Source organism: Diabrotica virgifera, chromosome 6, assembly GCF_917563875.1.
Source record: "Diabrotica virgifera virgifera chromosome 6, PGI_DIABVI_V3a".
Lineage (NCBI taxonomy): Eukaryota > Metazoa > Arthropoda > Insecta > Coleoptera > Chrysomelidae > Diabrotica > Diabrotica virgifera.
The window spans coordinates 236,114,522-236,136,506 of NC_065448.1; the positions used below are offsets into that span (position 1 = coordinate 236,114,522).

General features: G+C 32.0%; 2 protein-coding genes and 1 long non-coding RNA gene across 7 annotated transcripts in view; 1 reads left to right on the forward strand and 2 right to left on the reverse strand.

Moving 5' to 3' along the window:
- Positions 1-21,985, forward strand: part of LOC126887340 (RNA helicase aquarius) — a 200,932-nt gene that overhangs the window by 27,420 nt on the left and 151,527 nt on the right. The window lies entirely within an intron of this gene.
- On the reverse strand, positions 1,986-2,860 carry LOC126887343 (uncharacterized). Its single transcript, XR_007699024.1, has 2 exons — positions 2,322-2,860; positions 1,986-2,247 (listed from the first exon to the last, which is right to left on the reverse strand). It is a non-coding gene; the product is annotated as an uncharacterized LOC126887343 (long non-coding RNA).
- The window catches only part of LOC126887342 (G-protein coupled receptor Mth2-like), an 83,256-nt gene continuing 81,088 nt past the window's right edge, over positions 19,818-21,985 (reverse strand). For 4 of the 5 annotated variants that reach the window (XM_050654791.1, XM_050654793.1, XM_050654792.1 and 1 more), the window contains exon 8: positions 19,818-20,330. In XM_050654791.1, the coding sequence (XP_050510748.1) occupies positions 20,111-20,330 (220 nt within the window). In that variant the 3' untranslated portion in view covers positions 19,818-20,110. The remainder of the gene's footprint in view (positions 20,331-21,985) is intronic. The other variant, XM_050654794.1, reaches the window with a different exon arrangement.

Below are 21,985 nucleotides of genomic sequence, written 5' to 3' on the forward strand. Positions count from 1 at the left end.
CGCCCAAATCGGGTGCCGTTGTCAAAATACAAAATATTACTAAAATAAACTAAAGTGTTGTTGCTAAGCAAAAAAAATTCTTCTAATAATTTATTTAATCTTACTCATTTATATTGGCAATTCAGACATATATTATACATTTTAAAGTAGAAGACTTTAAAATGATATTGCCAATATTTATGAGTTGCGTTCCTGGGACGACTTACTGAAAGATAGTTCATTCGATTACATGAAATTAACCCCAACTCAAGAATATCCGTCATAAAAAATTATAGCATGTGATATGTCTTTAAAAAGACAACCAAATGCAACGACAGTAAAATTCTCGCGTTAGAGACTTCATAGTAAATCACAAGGGAAAACCAGGAAAAACCCTGTGATACTATCCCGATATTATAATATATTATAATCCCGATATTATAATATCGGGATAGTATCACAGGGTTTTTCCTGGTTTTCCCTTGTGATTTACTATGAAGTCTCTAACGCGAGAATTTTACTGTCGTTGCATTTGGTTGTCTTTTTAAAGACATATCACATGCTATAATTTTTTATGACGGATATTCTTGAGTTGGGGTTAATTTCATGTAATCGAATGAACTATCTTTCAGTAAGTCGTCCCAGGAACGCAACTCATAAATATTGGCAATATCATTTTAAAGTCTTCTACTTTAAAATGTATAATATATGTCTGAATTGCCAATATAAATGAGTAAGATTAAATAAATTATTAGAAGAATTTTTTTTGCTTAGCAACAACACTTTAGTTTATTTTAGTAATATTTTGTATTTTGACAACGTCACCCGATTTGGGCGTCGAAACGTTAATAAAATTATTTTTTTCATTTTAATTGTGGCTTATTTCCCATATAAATAATTAATCATGGGAGATTTTGATGCCAAATTTGCAGTAAAGCGTCATTTGTACAGCTCCCGCAGCGAATCATGGCCGGTGAGATGGTGAGAAAAACCCTGTGTGCGTAAAGATTAGGTAGGTGTACGACTGACGAGAGCGTGTGTCACGGGCCATGGTCCGCTCTGGGAGCTGTGTCTGTTTGAAAAATTCAAAGTCTTACAATTTTACCCCAAAACCTTAAGTGTAAGGGCGCTGTTTGTTGTACAGACTGGTTTCGTTATGTATGATCTTGGGGCGCAACAACCCTATATGAATAATGTAGTTAAGGAGTGTAGAAAACTGCACCTGTAAATTTTAGGCCAATTATCAATTATAGGATTTAACACTCTTATATTATAACAAAAACAGCGGATATTGGTATCCAATAAAGGCGCCCGAATCCTAAAAATGGTCTTAGAGGGCGCCGCACTTCGCATTTAAGATATTAACTCTGGGTGCCATTTTCGAGGTATGTGCGGTAACCTCTGATTATCTGGTAATATGAATTGTATTTTATTGTACCCACTGGCTTCATTATGTAGGATTTTGGGGCGCCATAATCCTATACTATGTATAATGTACCTAGTAAAGAAGCGCAGAAAACTGCACCTGTAAATTTTAGGCCAATTGTGGGATGTAACCAAGGTTAATAGATTAGGGCGTAGGTTGTCTCATAACTGTAGACCAATCAAAGGCTGGCTTTTTAAAGGCGGGAATACGTCATCCGTACGACAATTTTAAAATTGTCATAAGAGTCAATGCTAATAAAAGGTTCAAAAACTTAGGTTTTGCAATATATTTTGAGATTTTCTTGGGTATAGGTATATTAAGTGGTTCTTATATTGGTAATTATATCAATTTTCCCCTTAAAAATCAATAGTCTGCTAACAAAAAACTAGAATTCATTTAACACTTATTATGTGTGTTTTAAATGGAGAAAACAATTTAATTAGCACAAAAATCCAAAAAAAAAATAGAAGAAAAGTTTAAAATCAAAAATACTAATATGTAGGTACTTACTTATTATGTTTTTCGTGGAATGTGCAGCACTTTTATCATTTTTGGTGGTATGCAACAACAAAAGAACGAATAATATAAATAATTTATTATTAGGTTAAAATATAAAAAAGACGTAACATAATATTAACATATTCAGACACGAGGAAATGTTTGCTACCTATTTTCTTATGTTTAGAGGCCCATTTATCTTGTAACATTTTATTATCCATTATTGTTTGATAATGTTAAGGTATTTGGGAAATGTCCAAAAACATTATTTTGTTTCCATCTGGTTCAGGAATTTTGGAGTTGCTGTTACATATAGCTATGCTACAAATGTTACCACCACTCATCTAAAAAATGTTTTATTATTATAACATACAAAACTACATATTAATATGTGTAATATTATAATTGTTAAACTAACCTTACACGGTTACGAAAACACACTTCACAAGTCATTACTGCCTTTGTATAGGACCCAAATAAGTAATTATAGTAATATAGTCCTTATATGCTTAAAAACTCAACAAATATTAAACAAATAAACGATATTATAAGAAAATTCCACAAAAATATACGGAAATATAACCACATACAACTGTCAAATTTGACTTTGTCGTACGAGTGACGTATGTAACCAATGAACTGTCAACACTGTCAGTGTTGACAGTTCGTTGGATGTAACACTCTTATGTTATGACATAAACAGCGGATATTGATAACTACTAAAGGCTCCCGAAGCGTGAAAATGGTCTTCGAATGCGCCGTATGTCTCATCTAAGTTATTAACACAAATTTTTATTTTTTTTTCTTCCTTATTGGCTTTGGATTACTTGATCCATTCAGCCACGATAGATAATAAATTACTGTTTGCTACAATATTCCAAATATAATACATTGCATTACATAATACATTAGGTACATTACATAATACATTATTAACACAAATATGACACATATTAAAAATGGCACTTGCCATTTTTAAGCTATGTGCGCTGGCCTCCATTTATGTGATATCTGATACGAGTTGTATTTTATTTACAAAAACATTCAAGCAGCCAAATCTGAATCAAGTAAAAAAATTAATTAGAAGAATGGTAGCTGCATTATCTTTGGATAAGGTTCCAATTTTTTTTCAGCGTTAAATTTTTTAATGGATAGATGTTAACGAAGGCAAAAGGCGCACCGGCCCGCGGGCCAGTCCGGGTTTGATCTGCGGTACGATTGTCAATTGATTAAGGCGTTGCGGAAGATTAAACAAGCGCCAGTGTGGTCTTCGGAGGCTAAAGCTGTTGCTGATGACATCAACTGTTGCGATTGCATGTGTTTTATTGACTACCTTGAGAAGGCTTTTTATCGAGTAAACATACTGAAATGATTGTCATTCTTGAGCAGGTGGGTGTTGATGATAAAAACCTACGCATTATTAAAAATCTTTACTGGCATCAACGTGCAAACATCAGGATTGGCCGGGACACTTCTGAAGAGTTTCAAATACGAAGAGGAGTAAGGCAGGGCTGCATTTTTTCCCCACTAGTATTTAACATCGTTCTGAGATCGTTTTAAATAAAGCAGTGGATAATGTTCGATGTGGTATCAAAATGAATGGCGTCAATATTAACAATTTGAGATACGCGGATGACACGGTGTTAGTTGCAAGCAAATACTAAGAACTTCAACATCTGATTAATAGGATTACCACAACGTGTGATGAATACGGACTCAAGGTAAACACCGCAAAGACAAAGGTGACGGTTGTCAGTAAAACGCCAATACAACCGAAAGTGGTAACAGCTTATGGTGAACAGCTGGAGAGAACTAACAGTATCACCTACTTTGGTTGTAATTTAAATGAGAACTGGGACATGAGCAAAGAAATTAGAATACGTATCTAATACGTATTAATTGTATTATACGTATCTAATACGTATAGAATATATGAAGAAACTGTTATGTGGAAATAATATTACTTTCAGTTTGAAAATTAGATTAGTGAGATGTTATGTATTTTCTAATCTTTTGTATGGTGTCGAAGGTTGGAGTGTAACGGGTACACTTCTCAAGAAACTGAAAGCCTTTGAAATCTGGGTGTATCGGAGAATCCTACGAATAAGTTGGGTGGATAGCGTTCGTAACGAAGTTGTTTTGCATCGGATGGCAAAAATTACGGAAGTCGTCAAAACAGTTAAAAACCGCATACTTAAATATTTTGGCCATGTTATGCGACACCCAGAAATACATAAAATACTCCATCTAATAATACAAGGCAAGGTAGACGGAAGAAGAAGGCAAGGTCGAATGAAAACGTCATGGCTTAGAAATCTGAGAGAATGGTTTAACAGATCCTCTCCATCCCTTTTCCGAGCTGTTGTCAACAAAATTACTATAGCTAATTTGATGGTCAACGCTCGATAATCGAGCACGGTACATGAAGAAGAAGAAGATGGTATCAAAGCTTTCTCTTACGTGGAGTATTCGCCTAAAACTAACTTTGAATTAATGAAGTTTTTCATAACGCTCGCTGTTAGGGTTTCGAGGATTTTAGGGACTAAATTGATGTAAACATATACAAAATCAGAACAGTACACCCCTAAAAGTCCCCGAGTATTCTGTCTGCACCAATTTAGTATCGGAAAGTCGATATTCCAGAAGATGACGTGCATGTTAGTCACCTTGGGCACTAGGTGTTCCAAAGATCGGTTCTGATGTCATATTCGTGGTCAGCAACTCCAAAAACCCCCAAGTAATATGCTTACATTAATTTATTGCACCAAGTACTCTGGGGGTCGGTTCTGATGGTGTATTCGTGTTTAGCGACCCCAAAAACATCCGAGTAATCTGTTTGCATCAATTTATATTGATATTGCAATATACTGATTTTGATGTTTATGCACTGCAGTTCAGCACTTTGTGCAGCTCTGTAGAACTCTTCGGAGCAGCGGTAGATACAGTAAAGATAGTGATCATGATATCCAACCTCCGATTGGAGACGGTACTCAAAGAATAAGAATGCACCTTTCAACGGCGGATCCAACAACCTTGCAAGGTGGGGGCAATGAAATAAAATTTGTCTCGTGACTGACGTACGCAGGATTCTTTTTCGGGATGAGCTGTTATTTTCTTATTCTTCATGTACCATGTCTGTTCAGAACGTTGGTTACCATCATAGGTATCTTAATTTTATTTATTGCCACCTTAAATCAACCATGAAGTTCTTCTTCGTCCTGGACTGCGTTTGCCTGCTATTTTCACTTGAATAATATTTTGTAGCAATCTATATTTGGGACCACTCATTAAATGTCAGAAATAATCGAGTTATCTCTTCTTGATACTTTTTATAATCGCAGTAGTCTTGCTGAGATATTCTAGTAGTGTGTAGTTTCGAATCTTCTCCATCCAATAAACTCTTAAAATTCTTCTCTTGCACCACATTTCGAGAGCCTCAAGGCGATTTAGTTCGATTTTATTCAGAGTCCAAGACTCGACACCATACAGTAAGACCGAGAACATGTAGCAGCGAAGTAGTCGGATCCTTAATGCAAATTGTAGGTCTCTGTTACATAATACTTTGGACATCCTTCTAAAAGCGGCTCTTATTCGGGGTGTTTTACTAAATGTTCAAATTACCATAACATAGCACCGGCAATTACTATTTTTATCTGGTCTCTGGCATTTAATTGAATAGATAGCAATTGAATAGATTTATTGTGGGACTTTTTCATTTATTGTTTCAAAGACTTTTAATAATTTTCGATTCCAAGGAATTCTGCCATATTTATGTTTCAGTTATTCAGTTATCAACAGGACACAAAATTCACTATTTATGTTCAATCGTAATCTCTTTCTTAAAAACAGTGTCAGTAGACACCAGGCGAGGTCTCAAGTAGGGGGCAATTGACTCCATTGATCCTCCCTTGGACGCCTGGCACCTTTGGATGTAATTTATGCACTGTAAATGCGATGATCTACCTCCAACCATTTTTTATATTGTAGACTTTTTTCCTGGCTTCATCTCAAACACAATGCAAAAAAGTCGATAGGAGTTGTATTTAAAAACCGATTTAATTTTTTCTAAATGGCCTGGTCTATAAATGAATACGACTCGTTACTTTAATTACAACAAAAACTGGATTGTAGCGATAAGACTACCACACATTTAAAAATAATAAACTTGTTAAAGATGTTTAAAGAGCAATTGTAACGTTGATACCAATAATATTTCAAAAATGGATGTTATAACGACGTTTTCGCATAAATATAATCATATACAACACGAACCAAGTATTGTGCCACTAGATCGAAAGAAAATAGTGATAATCGGAGATAAATCTTCAGGAAAAACAAGTCTCCTACGAGCTTTCACACAAGAAGTGTCTCCTGTCGAATATATTCCTAAAATTTTAGAATATGCGTTGGTGGACGTGAGAACGGCAGGAAAAGATATAGAACTCGCCTTGTGGAATACAGCTGGACAAGAACATTTTGATCGTCTCTGCAGCATATTGTATCCAGACGCAGACGCAATCCTGTTGTGTTTTTCTTTCGACAAACCTGAGACTCTGGATAGTGTTGTAAACAAATGGTATCCTGAGATACAGAAAAGGTGCAAGAACGTTTCTATTATACTAGTAGGGAATAAAGTGGATCTACGGTATGATTTTCAGTTGATTAAGACGTTGAGGAAGATTAAAAAAGCGCCTGTGCGGTCTTCGGAGGCTAAAGCTGTTGCTGATGGAATCAAAGCTTTCTCTTACGTAGAATGTTCGGCTAAAACTCACGTCGGAGTTAATGAAGTTTTTCATAACGCTGTTAGAGCTATTGTTTCGCCTAAAAGAGAACGGAAGCGTTCCAGTAGATTGTTTTTTCATTAAAATAATCATGTTGCATCACCAGTTTGCTGAAAAATGTTCCAGGTGTGGCGAACTTGTAATTTTCCTTTTTTTTTTGTACTAAAATAGCATTTATATTTATCCGTTTATTAATTAATTATTGTACTATAATATATTATTTCATCCTCCTGACCTGACAAATGTAAGTATATTTCTTATGTATCTTTATCTTTTAAGTATGAAATAAAATATTACATATTCTCTTCTTTGGCGATTTTATTTTATCTGTGAAAAAAATCATCGACTTCACGTAAAACTCTTATACAAGTTTTTTAAGGTTCTAAAGGGTATATGAGGGATAGCTGATGACAAATCCTGAAAGACGTACAGCTGATTTTGCTTTCTCTTTTTTTGTTAAGAATCATAAAAAGTGAAAATATCATTTTTTTACCTATAAAACGTTTCTTATAAATTTTAGAGAAATATAGTTCAAATATAAGTGGTAGATCTTAAAAGAATCTTTAATTTACGATTTTCAAAATTTAAAACCTTTTTTGTAGTGGTGGAAAAAAAATTTACTCTTATTTTTTATAAAAATTTCTGTCATCAATCCTAAGGGAGGTATGAGTGTTATAGTACGTTCTTTAAGGTAAAATATTGCAAAACCTCTAAATTTTAAAGAACCGCTTGGATTGACATGAAATTTGGCATACACATAGCTAACAAGTCAGAAAAAAGTGATATTGTGCCGATGTGTGCTTTTGCCGTAGGGGTGATTTTCACCTCCTTCTGGGGGTGAAAAATATATGTTCGAAATAAGTCCGGAAATGGATAAAATGACTAATCCTAAGCAACTTTTGTTCTATAAAGTTTTTTCACAAAGTTCATACTTTTCGAATTATTTGCGAGTGAATATGTTAATTTTTCTACAAAATAACCACGTTTTCAGACGGTTTTTCGCAAATAAACTCAAAAAGTAAGTATTTGGTCGAAAAAAAAATCTTATCAAAAATATAGCACGTAGAAAAGTGAAAAAGATGGTGTATATGTTACGGACAATGATGTAAATCCGGCCAATAACGTTATTGGCCGGCCAATATCGACAATGGCCGGTTGAATTGGTCATTGTCGACAATGGCCGGGCATTAACGTTATTGTCCATAGAAACTGGACATTGATGATAATTTTAAATTCTTGATAACATTTCTATCATTGCCCGGCCAATGTCGACAATGCCCGTTGTTAATCGGTCAATGTTGATATTTTAACTAAAAATAGGTTATGTATAGGTTTACTATTGTTTACTTCATGTACTATGTATATTGTGCATTGTTTTCGTGCTTAAATTATTCGTAATTTTATTTAATAAGTGTTATCATGGATACCAACGATGTGCGCACTCTTAGTAATTATATAAACTTAATAGTCAAGTCAAAACGTGATGACAATAAATCATTTTTAAACTGTGACGAATACAATAGCCGAATAAGTGAAATTAAAGAAGCGAAAAATATTTTGAGAACACCGGGTGCTAAAAAAACAACAAAGCACTATAGAATGAAATTCAATGATCAAGTCAGCTCCCGCCAGCCATAGAAATTTTGCCTCATGGAAGTTTAAACATTAATTTAAGCGAAAAACCATTGTTTATTTGTGAAATAAATATTTTTTTCTGATTCATGACAGCGGTAAAATGTATTTTGAATTAAATAAATTACATACATTCTTCTTTTTTTGTTGTTATATAATTTAATTAAAAAAAAAATTTTGGACACCCTTTATAATTAATTATGTAAGTGTTTATGTTACTGAATAGAGAATTGAATAACCTTTTAAATGAGGTAGCACACGACCCCTATTGTCATTTAAAAAAAACATCGATTACGTCATCACACCCAGATGGATGACGTCACTAGTATGCCATATATGCTAAAATATCATAATTTAAAAATAAAAATCGACCTGTTCAGGGATTTTTTCTTAAAGTCGCCGGTTTACGAAATAACGAATTTATTCCTTTCATTTGCACCATACTGTATATAAAAATATTATTATTTCCTTGTTTGTATTTATGAATATGTTACCCGTATTATGATAAATAAAGACATTTTATTTGTTTTTAATGACTACTTATATATCTGCAACTCCTTTCAGAAACATCTTAGTATCTCATTTTAAACACTTATTGACTTACACCGATTGGCTTCTGAGGCTCGATTTATCAACATTGGCCATTTGCTTCTGGCCACTGTCGTCATTGCCCGGTTATTGATGAAAAATATAATTTTACGTTAAGTTTTTACAACATTGGCCAATATTTACGGTTATTGTCGTTAATGGCCGGGCATTGTCGTTAATAACCAAGGAAAATGGACATTCACGACAATGCCCGGCCATTAACGTCAATGTCCAATTTACATCATTGGCCGTAACATATATATTAGGTGACTATACCTAGTAGAAGCAGAGTTATAGCTAATGAAAAATAGGTTCATATTCGTCAAATTCCAAATCGAATATTTTTACGTGCCATAATCAAAAAACGAAGCACTTTTTTGGGGAAAACTCATTTTAACCTTTTTAAAGTGTTTAAAAAAATGCTTATTTTTGTTTTTTAAAAAAAATTTTTAGTATTAAAAGTAAACAAGTTACGCTCAAAATAAAGTAGATCCCTTTTTTTTGGTAAGAAATCGGGAAAATCTCCCCCTAATTAGCATTTCAAATTAACTTAATTGTTACCACTTCACAAGTTTTTTACTCGCGATGTATTGATCATATGATCTGTAAGTTTCATCGGTTCAAAGTCCTTATTTTTGAAAGAGCTGTAGTTAAAAGGGCTTGAACGAGTCACTTATCACGAGTGTATGCAAATTTAGAAACACCGAATCTTAACCAGAATTTTTGTCTTACAGAAAAACAAAAAAATACAAAATGTTCAGAAAAGTAAAGCCGACTTTTTTTATTTTTCAGATTTTTGGTATCTCTAATCATTTTTAAGTTATTTTGAAAACAAGCATTTTTTTCAAAAATAAACACTTTGAATCGATGAAATTTACAGATCATATAAACACAACATAAGTAAAATAACTTGTGAAGCGGTAACGATTAATTTCATTTAAGTTGCTAATTGGGGGTTGATCTTCCTGATTTTTTTTGTCAAAACAAAAGGGACCAACTTTATTTTGAGCGTAACTTGCTTACATTTAATGCTAGAAATTTTTTTTATAAAAACAGAAATAAAGCTTTTTTAAACACTTTAAAAAAGTTGTAATTTGTATTCCCCAAAAATGCTTCATTATTTGGATATTTCACATTTAATTATTCTATTTGGAATTTTTCGAATATGAACCTATTTTTCATTAGCTATACCTAACTCTGCTTTTGCTAGGTATAGAGACCTAATAATATTAGGTCTCTATACATTATATACACCGTTTTTTCACTTTTTTATAGGCTATAGTTTTGCTAAGAATATTTTTTTGGACAAAATGCTTACGTTTTAAGTTATTTGCGAAAAACCGTCTAAAAACGTGGTTATTTTGTTGAAAAATGAACATATTCACGTGGAAATAACTCGAAAAGTATTGATTTGGTGAAAAAACTCTATGGAAGAAAAGTTGCTTAAAATTAGTCAGTTTATCCATTTCCTGACTTATCTTGGACATATGTTTTTTATATATCTCATTTTATAAAATATACTCATTAAACACTGGTCAAAGTAATCAAGAATCAAATGAACTCCGGAAGAAGTTGATAGCATCAAAATTAAGCAAGTTATGATGAAAATAAGAGGACCCTTATAGAGGAAATATACAGGGTGTTCCGAAAAGATTGGTCATAAATTATACCACACATTCTGGGATCAAAAATAGTTCGATTGAACCTAATTTGCCTTAGTACAAATGTGCTAATAAAAAAATTTACAGCCCTTTGAAGTTACAAGATGAAAATCGATTTTTTTCAATATATCGAAAACTATTAGAGATTTTTTATTGAAAATGGACATGGGTCATTCTTATGGCAGGAATATCTTAAAAAAAAATTATAGTGAAATTTGTCCACCCCATAAAAATTTTATGGGAGTTTTGTTCCCTTAAACCCCCCCAAACTTTTGTGTACGTTCCAATTAATTCATTATTGTGGTACCATTAGTTCAACACAACGTTTCTAAAACTTTTTTGTTTCTTGGTATTTTTTAGATAAGCCAGTTTTTATCGGGATGCGGCTTCTTTTTTAATATGTTTACATAAAAATTTTATGGGGGTTTTGTTCCTTTAAACCCCCCAAATGTTTATATACGTTCCAATTAAACTATTATTGTGATACCATTAGGTCACCACAGTGTTTTTAAAACTTTTTTGCCTCTTAGTCTTTTTTTGATAAGTCATCTTTTATCGAGATGTTTCTTCTTTTTCAAAATATACCTAAAAATGTAAATTATAAATAAATTTTCAGATTATTAACAGCTCTCTACAGGGTGTAACAAAAATACAGGTCATAAATTTAATCGCATATTCTGGGACTAAAAATAGTTCGATTGAACCTAACTTACCTTAGTACAAATGTGCACGGAAAAAAAGTTACAGCCCTTTGAAGTTACAAAATGAAAATCGATTTTTTCCAATATATCGAAAACTATTAGAGATTTTTATTGAAAATGGACATGTGATATTCTTATGGCAGTAGTATTTTATGAAAAAATGATGAAATTTGGACACCCCATAAAAATTTTATGGGGGTTTAATTCTTTTCAACCCCCCCAAACTTTTGTGTACGTTCCAATTTAATTATTATTGTAGCGCCATTAGTTAAACACAAGTTTTTAAAAACTTTTTTGTTTCTTAGTACTTTTTCCAAAAGTCAGTTTTTATCGAGATATTTGAATATTTGTCAAATCCACCACATATTTGTATATGGTAAAGTACGATTATGGAGACTTGGTAATAATATGAAAATTTATTTATGATTTACATTTTTAAGTATATTTCGAACCATATTAAAAAAGAAGCCACATCTCGATAAAATATGCTTTATTAAAAAAATACAAAGAGGCAAAAATTTTTAAAAATATTGTGTTTAACTAATGGTACCGCAGTAATAGTTTAATTGGAACGTACACAAACATTTGGGGGGTTTAAAGGAACAAAACCCTCATAAAATTTTTATGTAAACATATTAAAAAAGGAGCCACAACTCGATAAAAACTGCCTTACCGAAAAAATACTAAGAGGCAAAAAAGTTTTAAAAATATTGAATTTAACTAATGGCACCACAATAATAATTTATTTGGAACGGACACAAAAGTTTGGGGAGGTTTAAGGGAACAAAACCCCCATAAAATTTTTATGGGGTGCACAAATTTCACTATAATTTTTCGTTAACATGTTCTTTCCATAAGAATGGCACATGTCCATTTTCAACAAAAAATCTCTAATGGTTTTCGATATATTCAAAAAAATCGATTTTCATTTTGTAACTTCAAAGGGCTGTAACTTCTTTTGTGTGCATATTTGTACTAAGGTAAGTTAGATTCATTCGAACTATTTGTGGTCCCAGAATATGTGGTTTAATTTATGACCTGTATTTTTGTTACACCCTGTATAATCGTACTTAACCCTATACAAATATGTGTTGGATTCGAAAAATATTCAAAATATCTCGATAAACACTGGCTTATCGAAAAAGTACTAAGAGGCAAAAAAGTTTTAAAAATATTGTATTTACCTAATAGTGCAACAATAATAATTTAATTGGAACGTACACAAAAGTTTGGGGGGTTTAAGGGAACCAAACCCCCATAAAATTTTTATGGGGTGCACAAATTTCACTTTAATTTTTTTTAAGATGTTGCTACTATAAGAATGACACATGTCCATTTTCAATAAAAAAACTCTAAGAGTCTTCGATATATGAAACAAAATCGATTTTCGGTGTGTAACTTCAAAGGGCTGTAACTTTTTTTGTGTGCACTATTGTACATAGGTAACCAGAATCTGTGGTATAATTTATGACCAATCTTTCCGGGATACCCTATATATTAAATTACCAATAACTACTCACTTTGAATTTGAATTTTTATTTAAATCGACTCACTTTTGAAAAAATAACTTTTTTGTACAAACTTTTTGTTAGTTGTTTAGTTTTTGAGCTATTTATGAAAAACCGCTTTGAAACATTCATTTTTTCACGAAAAATTAAAATCTTTGATCTTTATTAAGTCACTCAAAAAGTATTGATTTATTTTAATAAGTTGATATAACAAATTTTGCTTAGAATTCGCCCCTCTATCGATTTATGGGGTTATTTTTAATAAAATAATTTTTACCCCCGAGAAGAGCTGACATCCATCCCCAAGGTTAAAGGTCAAGTTGGCACCATGTCACTTTTGTTTCTTCTAACTACTCACCAATTTTCATGCAAATCGATGGAGGTTCAACGAAATCGGAGGTAATAGTTCATATCCACCTTCAGTAACTGCACTATTAATCTTTGTCATTCCTTTATGATATTTTTGTATTTCTGGATAGCGTCCAATAAAATTTTGCATGCAATTAATTCAGTTGATATATTTCTGAAACAAATCCTTTATTTCTAGAAGTTGTGTGGTTATTTTATCACCGTGCAGATTGACACTTTTATCATAATAATCTATAAAGATATTTGAGTTTTGAATTTAAAATAGTCAGACAAAATTAATATGTTTACCTTAAAATTTGACTTGAAAAAATATTTAAATCACTTGAAACTTTATAGTCTGTGCTTATAATACGTTTTTTAACCTCATATAAAAACGATTATTTATTAATCAAATTCTTTACCAGCAGTTTGTATTATCAGAAAGCTTATTTCTATATTTTCAAATTTCTGAACAAAGTTAAAGCGCTTGATCATATTTTTCTTAGATTTCTTCTTGACTTTCCTTCATTTGGTGTTCGGTTTCATGCTTTTCTTACGCATCTATTTAGATATTTACTTAAACCGTTGCATTACAATTCTTCGTGGGTTTTAGCCGACTCGGCAACATGCCTCCACTCTTCTCTATCTTCAGCAACCTCTATCCAATTCTTTACATCCATAGCTTTAATGTCTCCTGCTATATTATCTCGCCAACGGAGTCGAGGGAGTCCACGAGGTCTTCTTCCAGTTGGGACTTCTACCCATACCAGCTTCACTGAGCTGCTTTCTTCTTGCGTCAGAATGTCTTCTGAGGTGTCCCGCCCATTGGAGTCATCTGGGCTTTCCTCAGGAAGTGATGGCATCCGAAAAGAACTTTTTAAATGTGGGAATAGTAGTTTCAATGACCAAATACATAAAATAATAGTCAAGTTTTGGAATGAGAAAGAAATGCCATAATTATTTATTTGCTGCACAAAAGGGAGGCCAATTAGATTGTAGTAAAGAATGGGAGTATACTCCAGGCTGTGGGTGAAAAATAGGTCGATTTCAGGATATAATTCAGGAATTTTTGAAACCTATCAGGTGTTGTAAAGGACGATGCCAGAAATAACTTTTACTAAAATGTGACCAAAAATATTGTGAGCTTTTTTTTATTGCGATTTTCATTTGTTAAATTTGCAATTTTTAAAGATTTTTAATTTTGCAGCTTAGGATATTGATTCTAGAGAAAAACTTTTTAATGGAAAGTTGTAGTAAATTAAAAAACCTACAATTTGAGCTACGGCAAGTTTAATTTCGTATATTTGTTATTGCAAAACAGCCAACTAAAGGTCCAAAATGGCCGTTTTTTACAATTGCGTTATTTATTGTACAAATAATTTTTTTATTTTTTAAAGCTTTAAAATGAAGATCTTTCAATTCCAAACATAAAAAAAATTGTAAGGCCGGATTAACGAATTTGTTGCTTAGATATTATAAATTGTTTATCCCAAGAGGTCAAATGTCGAAGGCTATAACTTTTTGAAAAAAAATCGTAGAGAGTTGGTGAAACATCCAATCTCCTTCTAAAGAGTTATATTTTCATATTGTGATGTAAATAAATGCGTAAAACATTTTTAAACCTCTAATTTTTGGGTTTGAAAATAAGGGGGCAAATTTCGTTATAAACATGTAGAGCTGAAGCGGCCCTGTACATCCTATGAGTTTTTAAGTTACAGATTATTGTTGCCGAAGACGAAACGAAGATTTACAAAAAAATATAAAATTTCTACGACTAACTGAAGCCGAGCTAAATGTTGGGTTTGAAAATAAGGGGGCAAATTTCGTTATAAACATTTAGAGCTGAAACGGCCCTGTACATCCTATGAGTTTCTAACTTACAGATTATTGTTGCTAAAGACGAAACGAAGATTTATAAAAAAATAAAAATTTTCTACAACCAACTGAAGCCGAGATAATTGTTTCTTTTTTCTTAAATCGTAGTGCCTTTATTTATAACAATTAAGAAATTATTTTACAGTCATTGACTAAAATAAGACTTATATTATCTTAAATTAAAAATTATTATAAAATATAGTTACATTTAATTATTAAAAATTATTTTTAAAATCGGTGCTTTTGCGAGCGGCCGAATTTTGCAAATCGCCCGGCTCGCTTCAAATCCGCGCGCTCGGAAAATTTTTACGTAACTTGTATTAAATTTTGACCGAAAACAATTTAATAATATTACCATTATAACATACAGTCTATTTACCACTGTATTTGTTTTTCTTGATAAACTTTTATATGTGAAATCTTATTTCTGAAGAAATAATATTACAAAAATGATACATATATATGAAATATATAACTATATTTTTAATTTTTTCATTGTTATATAAATATAATAATAATAATGTTACTTCTTATGATACAATATAAAACTTTTTCTTCTTGTAGTGACTATCCGTTTTGGATGTTGGCGACCATCATGGCAATCTGTACTTGCACACTAAATCGGTACTGCTGCTCTAAAAAGATTTGTAGTTGTTGTGTTGAACAACGTACGTAAATTTTCTAGCAAGGTAATCCTTCGCCTTCCTGGCTCTCAGTTTCCAAATGGGGTTTGCCAAATTGCCATGATGGTCGCCAACATCCAAAACTATATAGTCACTAAAAGAAGAAAAAGTTTTATATTGTATAATAGGAAGTAACGTTATTATTATTATATTTATATAACAATGAAAAAATTAAAAATATAGTTATATATTTCATATATTATGTATCATTTTTGTAATATTATTTCTTCAGAAGTGAGATTTCACATATAAAAGTTTATCAAAAAAAAACAAATACAGTGGCAAATAGACTGTATATTATAATGGTAATATTATTAAATTGTTTTCGTCAAAATTTAATACAAGTTACGTAAAAATTTTCCGAGCGCACGGATTTCAAGCGAGCCGGGCGATTTGCAAAATTCGGCCGCTCGCAAAAGCACCGATTTTAAAAATAATTTTTAATAATTAAATGTAACTATATTTTATAATAATTTTTATTTTAAGATAATATAAGTCTTTCTTTATTGTTATTAATAATTTCTTAGTTGTTATAAATAAAGGCACTACGATTTAAGAAAATAGAAACAATCATCTCGTCTTCAGTTGGTTGTAAAATTTTTTTATTTTTTTATAAATCTTCGTTTCATCTTCAGCAACAATAATCTGTAAGTTAAAAACTCATAGGATGTACAGGGCCGCTTCAGCTCTAAATGTTTATAACGAAATTTGCCCCCTTATTTTCAAACCCAACATTTAGCTCGGCTTCAGTTGGTCGTAGAATTTTTTTATTTTTTTATAAATCTTCCTTTCGTCTTCAGCAATAATAATCTGTAAGTTAAAAACTCATAGGAGGTACAGGGCCGCTTCAGCTCTAAATGTTTATAACGAAATATGCCCCCTTATTTTCAAACCCAAAAATTAGAGGTTTAAAAATGTTTTACGCATTTATTTACATCAGAATATGAAAATATAACTCTTTAGAAGGAGATTGGATGTTTGACCAACTCTCTACGATTTTTTTTCAAAAAGTTATAGCCTTCGACATTTGACCTCTTGGGATAAACAATTTATAATATCTAAGCAACAAATTCGTTAATCCGGCCTTACAATTTTTTTTATGTTTGGAATTGAAAGATCTTCATTTTAAAGCTTTAAAAAATAAAAAAAATTATTTTTACAATAAATAACGCAATTGTAAAAAACGGCCATTTTGGACCTTTCGCAGGCTGTTTTGCAATAATCAATTAACGAAATTAAACTTACCATAGCTCAAATTGTAAGTTTTTTAACTTACTACAACTTTCTATTAAAAAGTTTTTCTCCATAATCAATATCATAAGCTGCAAAATTAAAAATCTTTAAAAATTGCACATTTAACAAATGAAAATCGCAATTAAAGAAAAAGCTCACAATATTTTTGGTCACATTTTAGTAGGTTATTCCTGGCATCGTCCTTTACAACACCTGATAGGTTTCAAAAATTCCTGAATTATATCACGTTTTTTCACCCACAGCCTGGGGTAGTAGCTCTCCTTAGTGTAATATAACTTCGATAAATTAGCATACTTTTTCGAGTCTGGGTTCGACTAGTTTTTCTGCCCAGTATCGGGCTACGTCTACACAGTTTGTATTTACGAGCTGTAAATTGTCGAGGGTGCACTGTGATGGCCAAAGTCTGCATACTCTCAGATGCTTCACATTCTGTATTTCCCCACATTCACAAAGTGCGCCGTTATCTGTCTTTATACCCCATTTAATGAGGTTCTGTTTCAGGGGCAACGCCGGTGCGTATGCGGTTGAATGTCCGCCAGGTTCTTCAGTCCAGGTTCATTCCATTAGATGGTTCTGGGTGTAGGGGGAACAGTTCAGGAGGTTCGACGCCGAGGTTTCTCATAATCGTTTTCCTAGATTTATTTGGTGCCTTTCATCGAAAGTTTGCCTGAACTTCTTTACATATTGCGAGGCTGATCTACGGTCTGCTGGTGATGCGAATCCAGCTGCCCGGTATCGTAGAGATAGAAGGGTAGAGTAGTTCATACAGCCGGTAGTTATTCTACAAGTTTTGCTTAATGCAGTAATGATTTGTTGGGAGCCTCTAGATCTACTCCACACGGGACAGGCATATTCCCATGCTGAGAAAGACAAGGCCTCAGCTGTTGACTTTGAGACCTGTGGGTTAGCACATAATTTGCTTCCTACAAGTTTCCGGAGAAGGTTGTTTCTGGTCTTGTCTTTTGTCTTGTACTCTGGCAGTGGAATTTATATGTTAGTGACCGGTCTTGTATGACTATAAGATATTTGGACCTGTTGGTATGTTCCAAATCTTCCAGTATGTTCCCTCCCAAGATACATTCGGTTTTAATACAGGTGAATTAAAATAATCTTCAATAAGCTTTAGAACAGCAATCGACATATTATATAGCCAACGTTATTTTTTGTTGCTTCGCTTCTTTTAATTGAACAATGGAGTGTAGCATGCGACAATAGCCTGACCGAATTATGCTACCCGTTGCTCGAATGTCGCTTGGGTTGATTTGTAACTTTAGAGTTTTAGTATTCGCGGTGTGCAAGTACTTGGAGGGGATACGAGAAACGATCGTGCGAGAATAGCGGAGAAATATTGCAACTTTAAATAATTCATATTGTCAATTGAAATTGTCAAATTGACGTATATTTCATACCTACTGTCATTGAAGAAGAAAAATTATATATTGCTCCACAATATTGATATGATATGCAAATATTATACAGGGTGTTTCATTAATAATTGTCCATAGAGTAGCTGGAGAAACCTTAGCAGAAAATACGAAGATTTAACCTAAAACACTTATAAAATGTGGTTCCTTACTGAGTTACAGGGTCTTTTATCTAAAAATTTAAAAACTGTTTTTGCTCAGCATTTTAAAACTATTCAACGTATCCTTTTCATACTTGGCAGGAAGTATATGTACTGTACAAACTACTAAATTATGTTAAACAAACGTTTCTAGTTATTATCAGAGGCGTACGAAGGAGGAAAGTGAATGTTTGACCCTTTCCAAATTCTACGCCACTGGCGAAATTGCTATTTTAGTTCAATTTTTGGATTCTTCAATACTTTCTATGAAAATAATATACTCTTCATTCGTAACGATAAAGTCATTAGTTTTCGAGATCTTTGAAGTTAAAAATGAAACGACACGGTTATTTTGATTAATGTATTGTGTCGCTTCATTTTTAATTTAAAATATCTCGGAAACTGATCATTTTATCCTTACGTATGAAGAGTATATTATTTACATAAAAAGTATTGCAAATCAAAAAATTACACTAAAATAGCAATTTCGTCAATGGTGTAGAATTTGGGAAGGTTCAACCATTCACTATCCCCTGTCGTACGCCTCTGGTAGTAGCTAGAAACGTTTATTTATGTTAATTTAGTAGAGTGTACAGTGCCTACGCTTTCTGCCAAGTTTGATAAGGATACGCCAAATAGTTTTAAAGTACTGGGTACAAATAATTTTTAAATTTTAATCATATGAATCATATTATCATAAATTAATCAAAATAACTGTGCCGTTTCATATTTATCTTCAAATATCTCGAAAACTAATGACTTTATCTCATTAAAACTCATCGCTACCAATGAAGAGTATATTATTTACGTGGAAAGTATTGGAGAATCTAAAAAATGGCCCTAACGTAGAATTTGAATATGAAAAGGATACGTCGAATAGTTTTAAAATGCTGAGCAAAAATAATTTTTAAATTTTTAGATAAAACACCCTGTAACTCAGCAAAGAACTACGTTTTATTTAAGTGTTTTAGGTTAAATCTTCGTATTTTGTGCTAAGGTTTCTCCAGTTACTATATGGACAATTATTAATGAAACACCCTGTATAAAGGTAAATTTAATTAATTGTATTTTACTTGCAGTACTGCATTTTAATAACTAATTTTATTTACTACACACAATTGTTTACGTTTTAATAACATAACCTGAATCTTATTTTTTCTTCTTCTTATTTTTTTTTTTGACTATAGCCTTGACAATTATCCAGTAACCAGGACTAATATAATTGGCCAATATAATTAAAAGTGCGAATAATGTTGCTGAGCGTAGAAACCAGGTGTCGCTTTGCCGAACTTGCACGGTCCCAATAATAAAAAAGATGGTAAAGGAAATAGATTCTATATTAATAATAATTGTATTTACATCTTACTCATTATAAAAAAATCGTACTACTTATTTCCATAGGAAAAACATGTGTAAACTGTTAAGATTCTTTCGAAACATTATTTTATCCTTTAAAATATATACATGCATTGTTAGTCTCGTTCGTTTTTACTTCATATAACAAATCCATTGCTGCCATTTATATATTTTTGGCAAAGTTCCACTGAACACCGTTCCTTAATTTACCGACATATTTTTTTTAATATAACCCTGGAAGCCTTCACGTCTTGTTTTAGTAAATAGTTCCTGGTTTATTTGTAACGCAGTTACTGAGACTAATATCTTCGTCCAGTTCTTCACATTCGCTGTCTTTTTCATTCTTCCATTGAGCCGGGAATCTCAATGTGCCGATTTTTCTGTTAGCGAAGGCCCTTTTGATAGTTTTTCTGAAGACTACCAAGATTAGGAATATCACTACTCCTTGCGCTGCGTTGAGAACATCAGTAATAATCCTGAAATGAAGAATGTGTTAATCTAATTGATTTAAAAGATATAAAATCAGTTGAGTGAGTAGTACCAAAAGAAAAACAATTGCAAACAGTTATATACTGAGCTTTAAGACCTTTAAAGCTTTTTTACATGAGCTAGTCTTAAAATTTACTTCTCCGAAACACAATACGTGACCAACCTTGTACTGCTCAAAAACGTCTCAACTGATGGAGGAAGAGACAAATAGAGTTAAATAGGAGAATAGAACTAATAAGGGTAGCTTACGGAAAACTGAGAGAAGTCTTTAGGAAAGTCTCTTACCAGGAAAGTAATCAATAAAATACAAGTGGCACACATAGTCTGGGCTGATTATCGGAGAATAGGCCATTTTTGGGAAAAGTTATTTACCAGTAATTTTATTGCTGGAATCGAATTATAAGATCCTATATATTATTAATATAGGTATGCAAAGTCCTCAGATAGTTTTTTTATTCAGAGATTTTTTTATAAACAAAATGGCGCCCGAAAATCGTGTTTTTTAAATTATTGCTCTATAACTCCGAAGATTTTAACTTTACAACAAAAACACCCAAATAAAAATTCACCGTGATTAAATTCTGCATAGAGACGTGTTTTTCCCGATCTGCTCCGACGAAAATTTTCCTCGGAAAATACGGGTTTTCCCAACAAAATCTTTAATTTTCAAATAAAGTTTTAGATAAGTAATTATCTACCAATAATTAAATAATTTGGTGACTTAAAAGCCTTCTTGGTTTAGATTATAGTTCCAGAAGCTGGTGAAAATTAAACGAATATTTTAGCAACAATTCAATTGTTAATTAATAATTTACGGTCGCAATAATAACCAAAATAATTATGATACACTGATCAAACTTTGAAATCTTATAAAGATGAGATGCCTATTTAACATTTTGTCGACAAAATATAAATGTTTTATTTTTTTGCGTAATCTTTAAATGTTTAAAAAAATAGTTATAAACAAATTAACGTTTCTCAGAAAGTTTTTATTATATTATAATTTTAAAAAATAGCTAAAATACACATTTCACATATCTTGAAAATGAATCCTTTAAAACTTTTTTGCAACCATTTGCAAAAAAGTTATGAAACAGCAAAGTAAACATACGATTACTACGGTGTTTATAATTTTTTTTTAATTCTTTCAAAGCGTAGAAGTGAGTTTAAAATACAAGCTAATTATTTACAAAAAATATCGATTACCAGTTTAATGGTTATATTTTAATTAAATATTATAAATATATTTTTTTGTAATTTACACGCTCGAAAGTAGACTAATACAATACTGTAGCTAAAATTTTCACTCGGAGCGACGACCGGCCGCGCGACGGCACTTTTAATAAATAATGTATGCTGCGTGTCAGTCGCTTCGAGTGAACATTTTAGCTCCGACTCTGTATCAGGCGTACTTTTGCGCTAAAAATAAAAAAAATATATTTTTAATTTTTGATTAAAATATAACCATTGCACTAATTTTTGACATTCTTTGCGAGTAATTAGATTGTACCATAGACTCACTTTTAAGCTTTGAAACAATTAAAACAAATTATAAACAACGGAAAAATCGTATATTTACTTTGCTGTTTCATAACTTTTTTGCAAATGGTTGGAAAATTTTTTAAAGCATTCATTTTCAAGA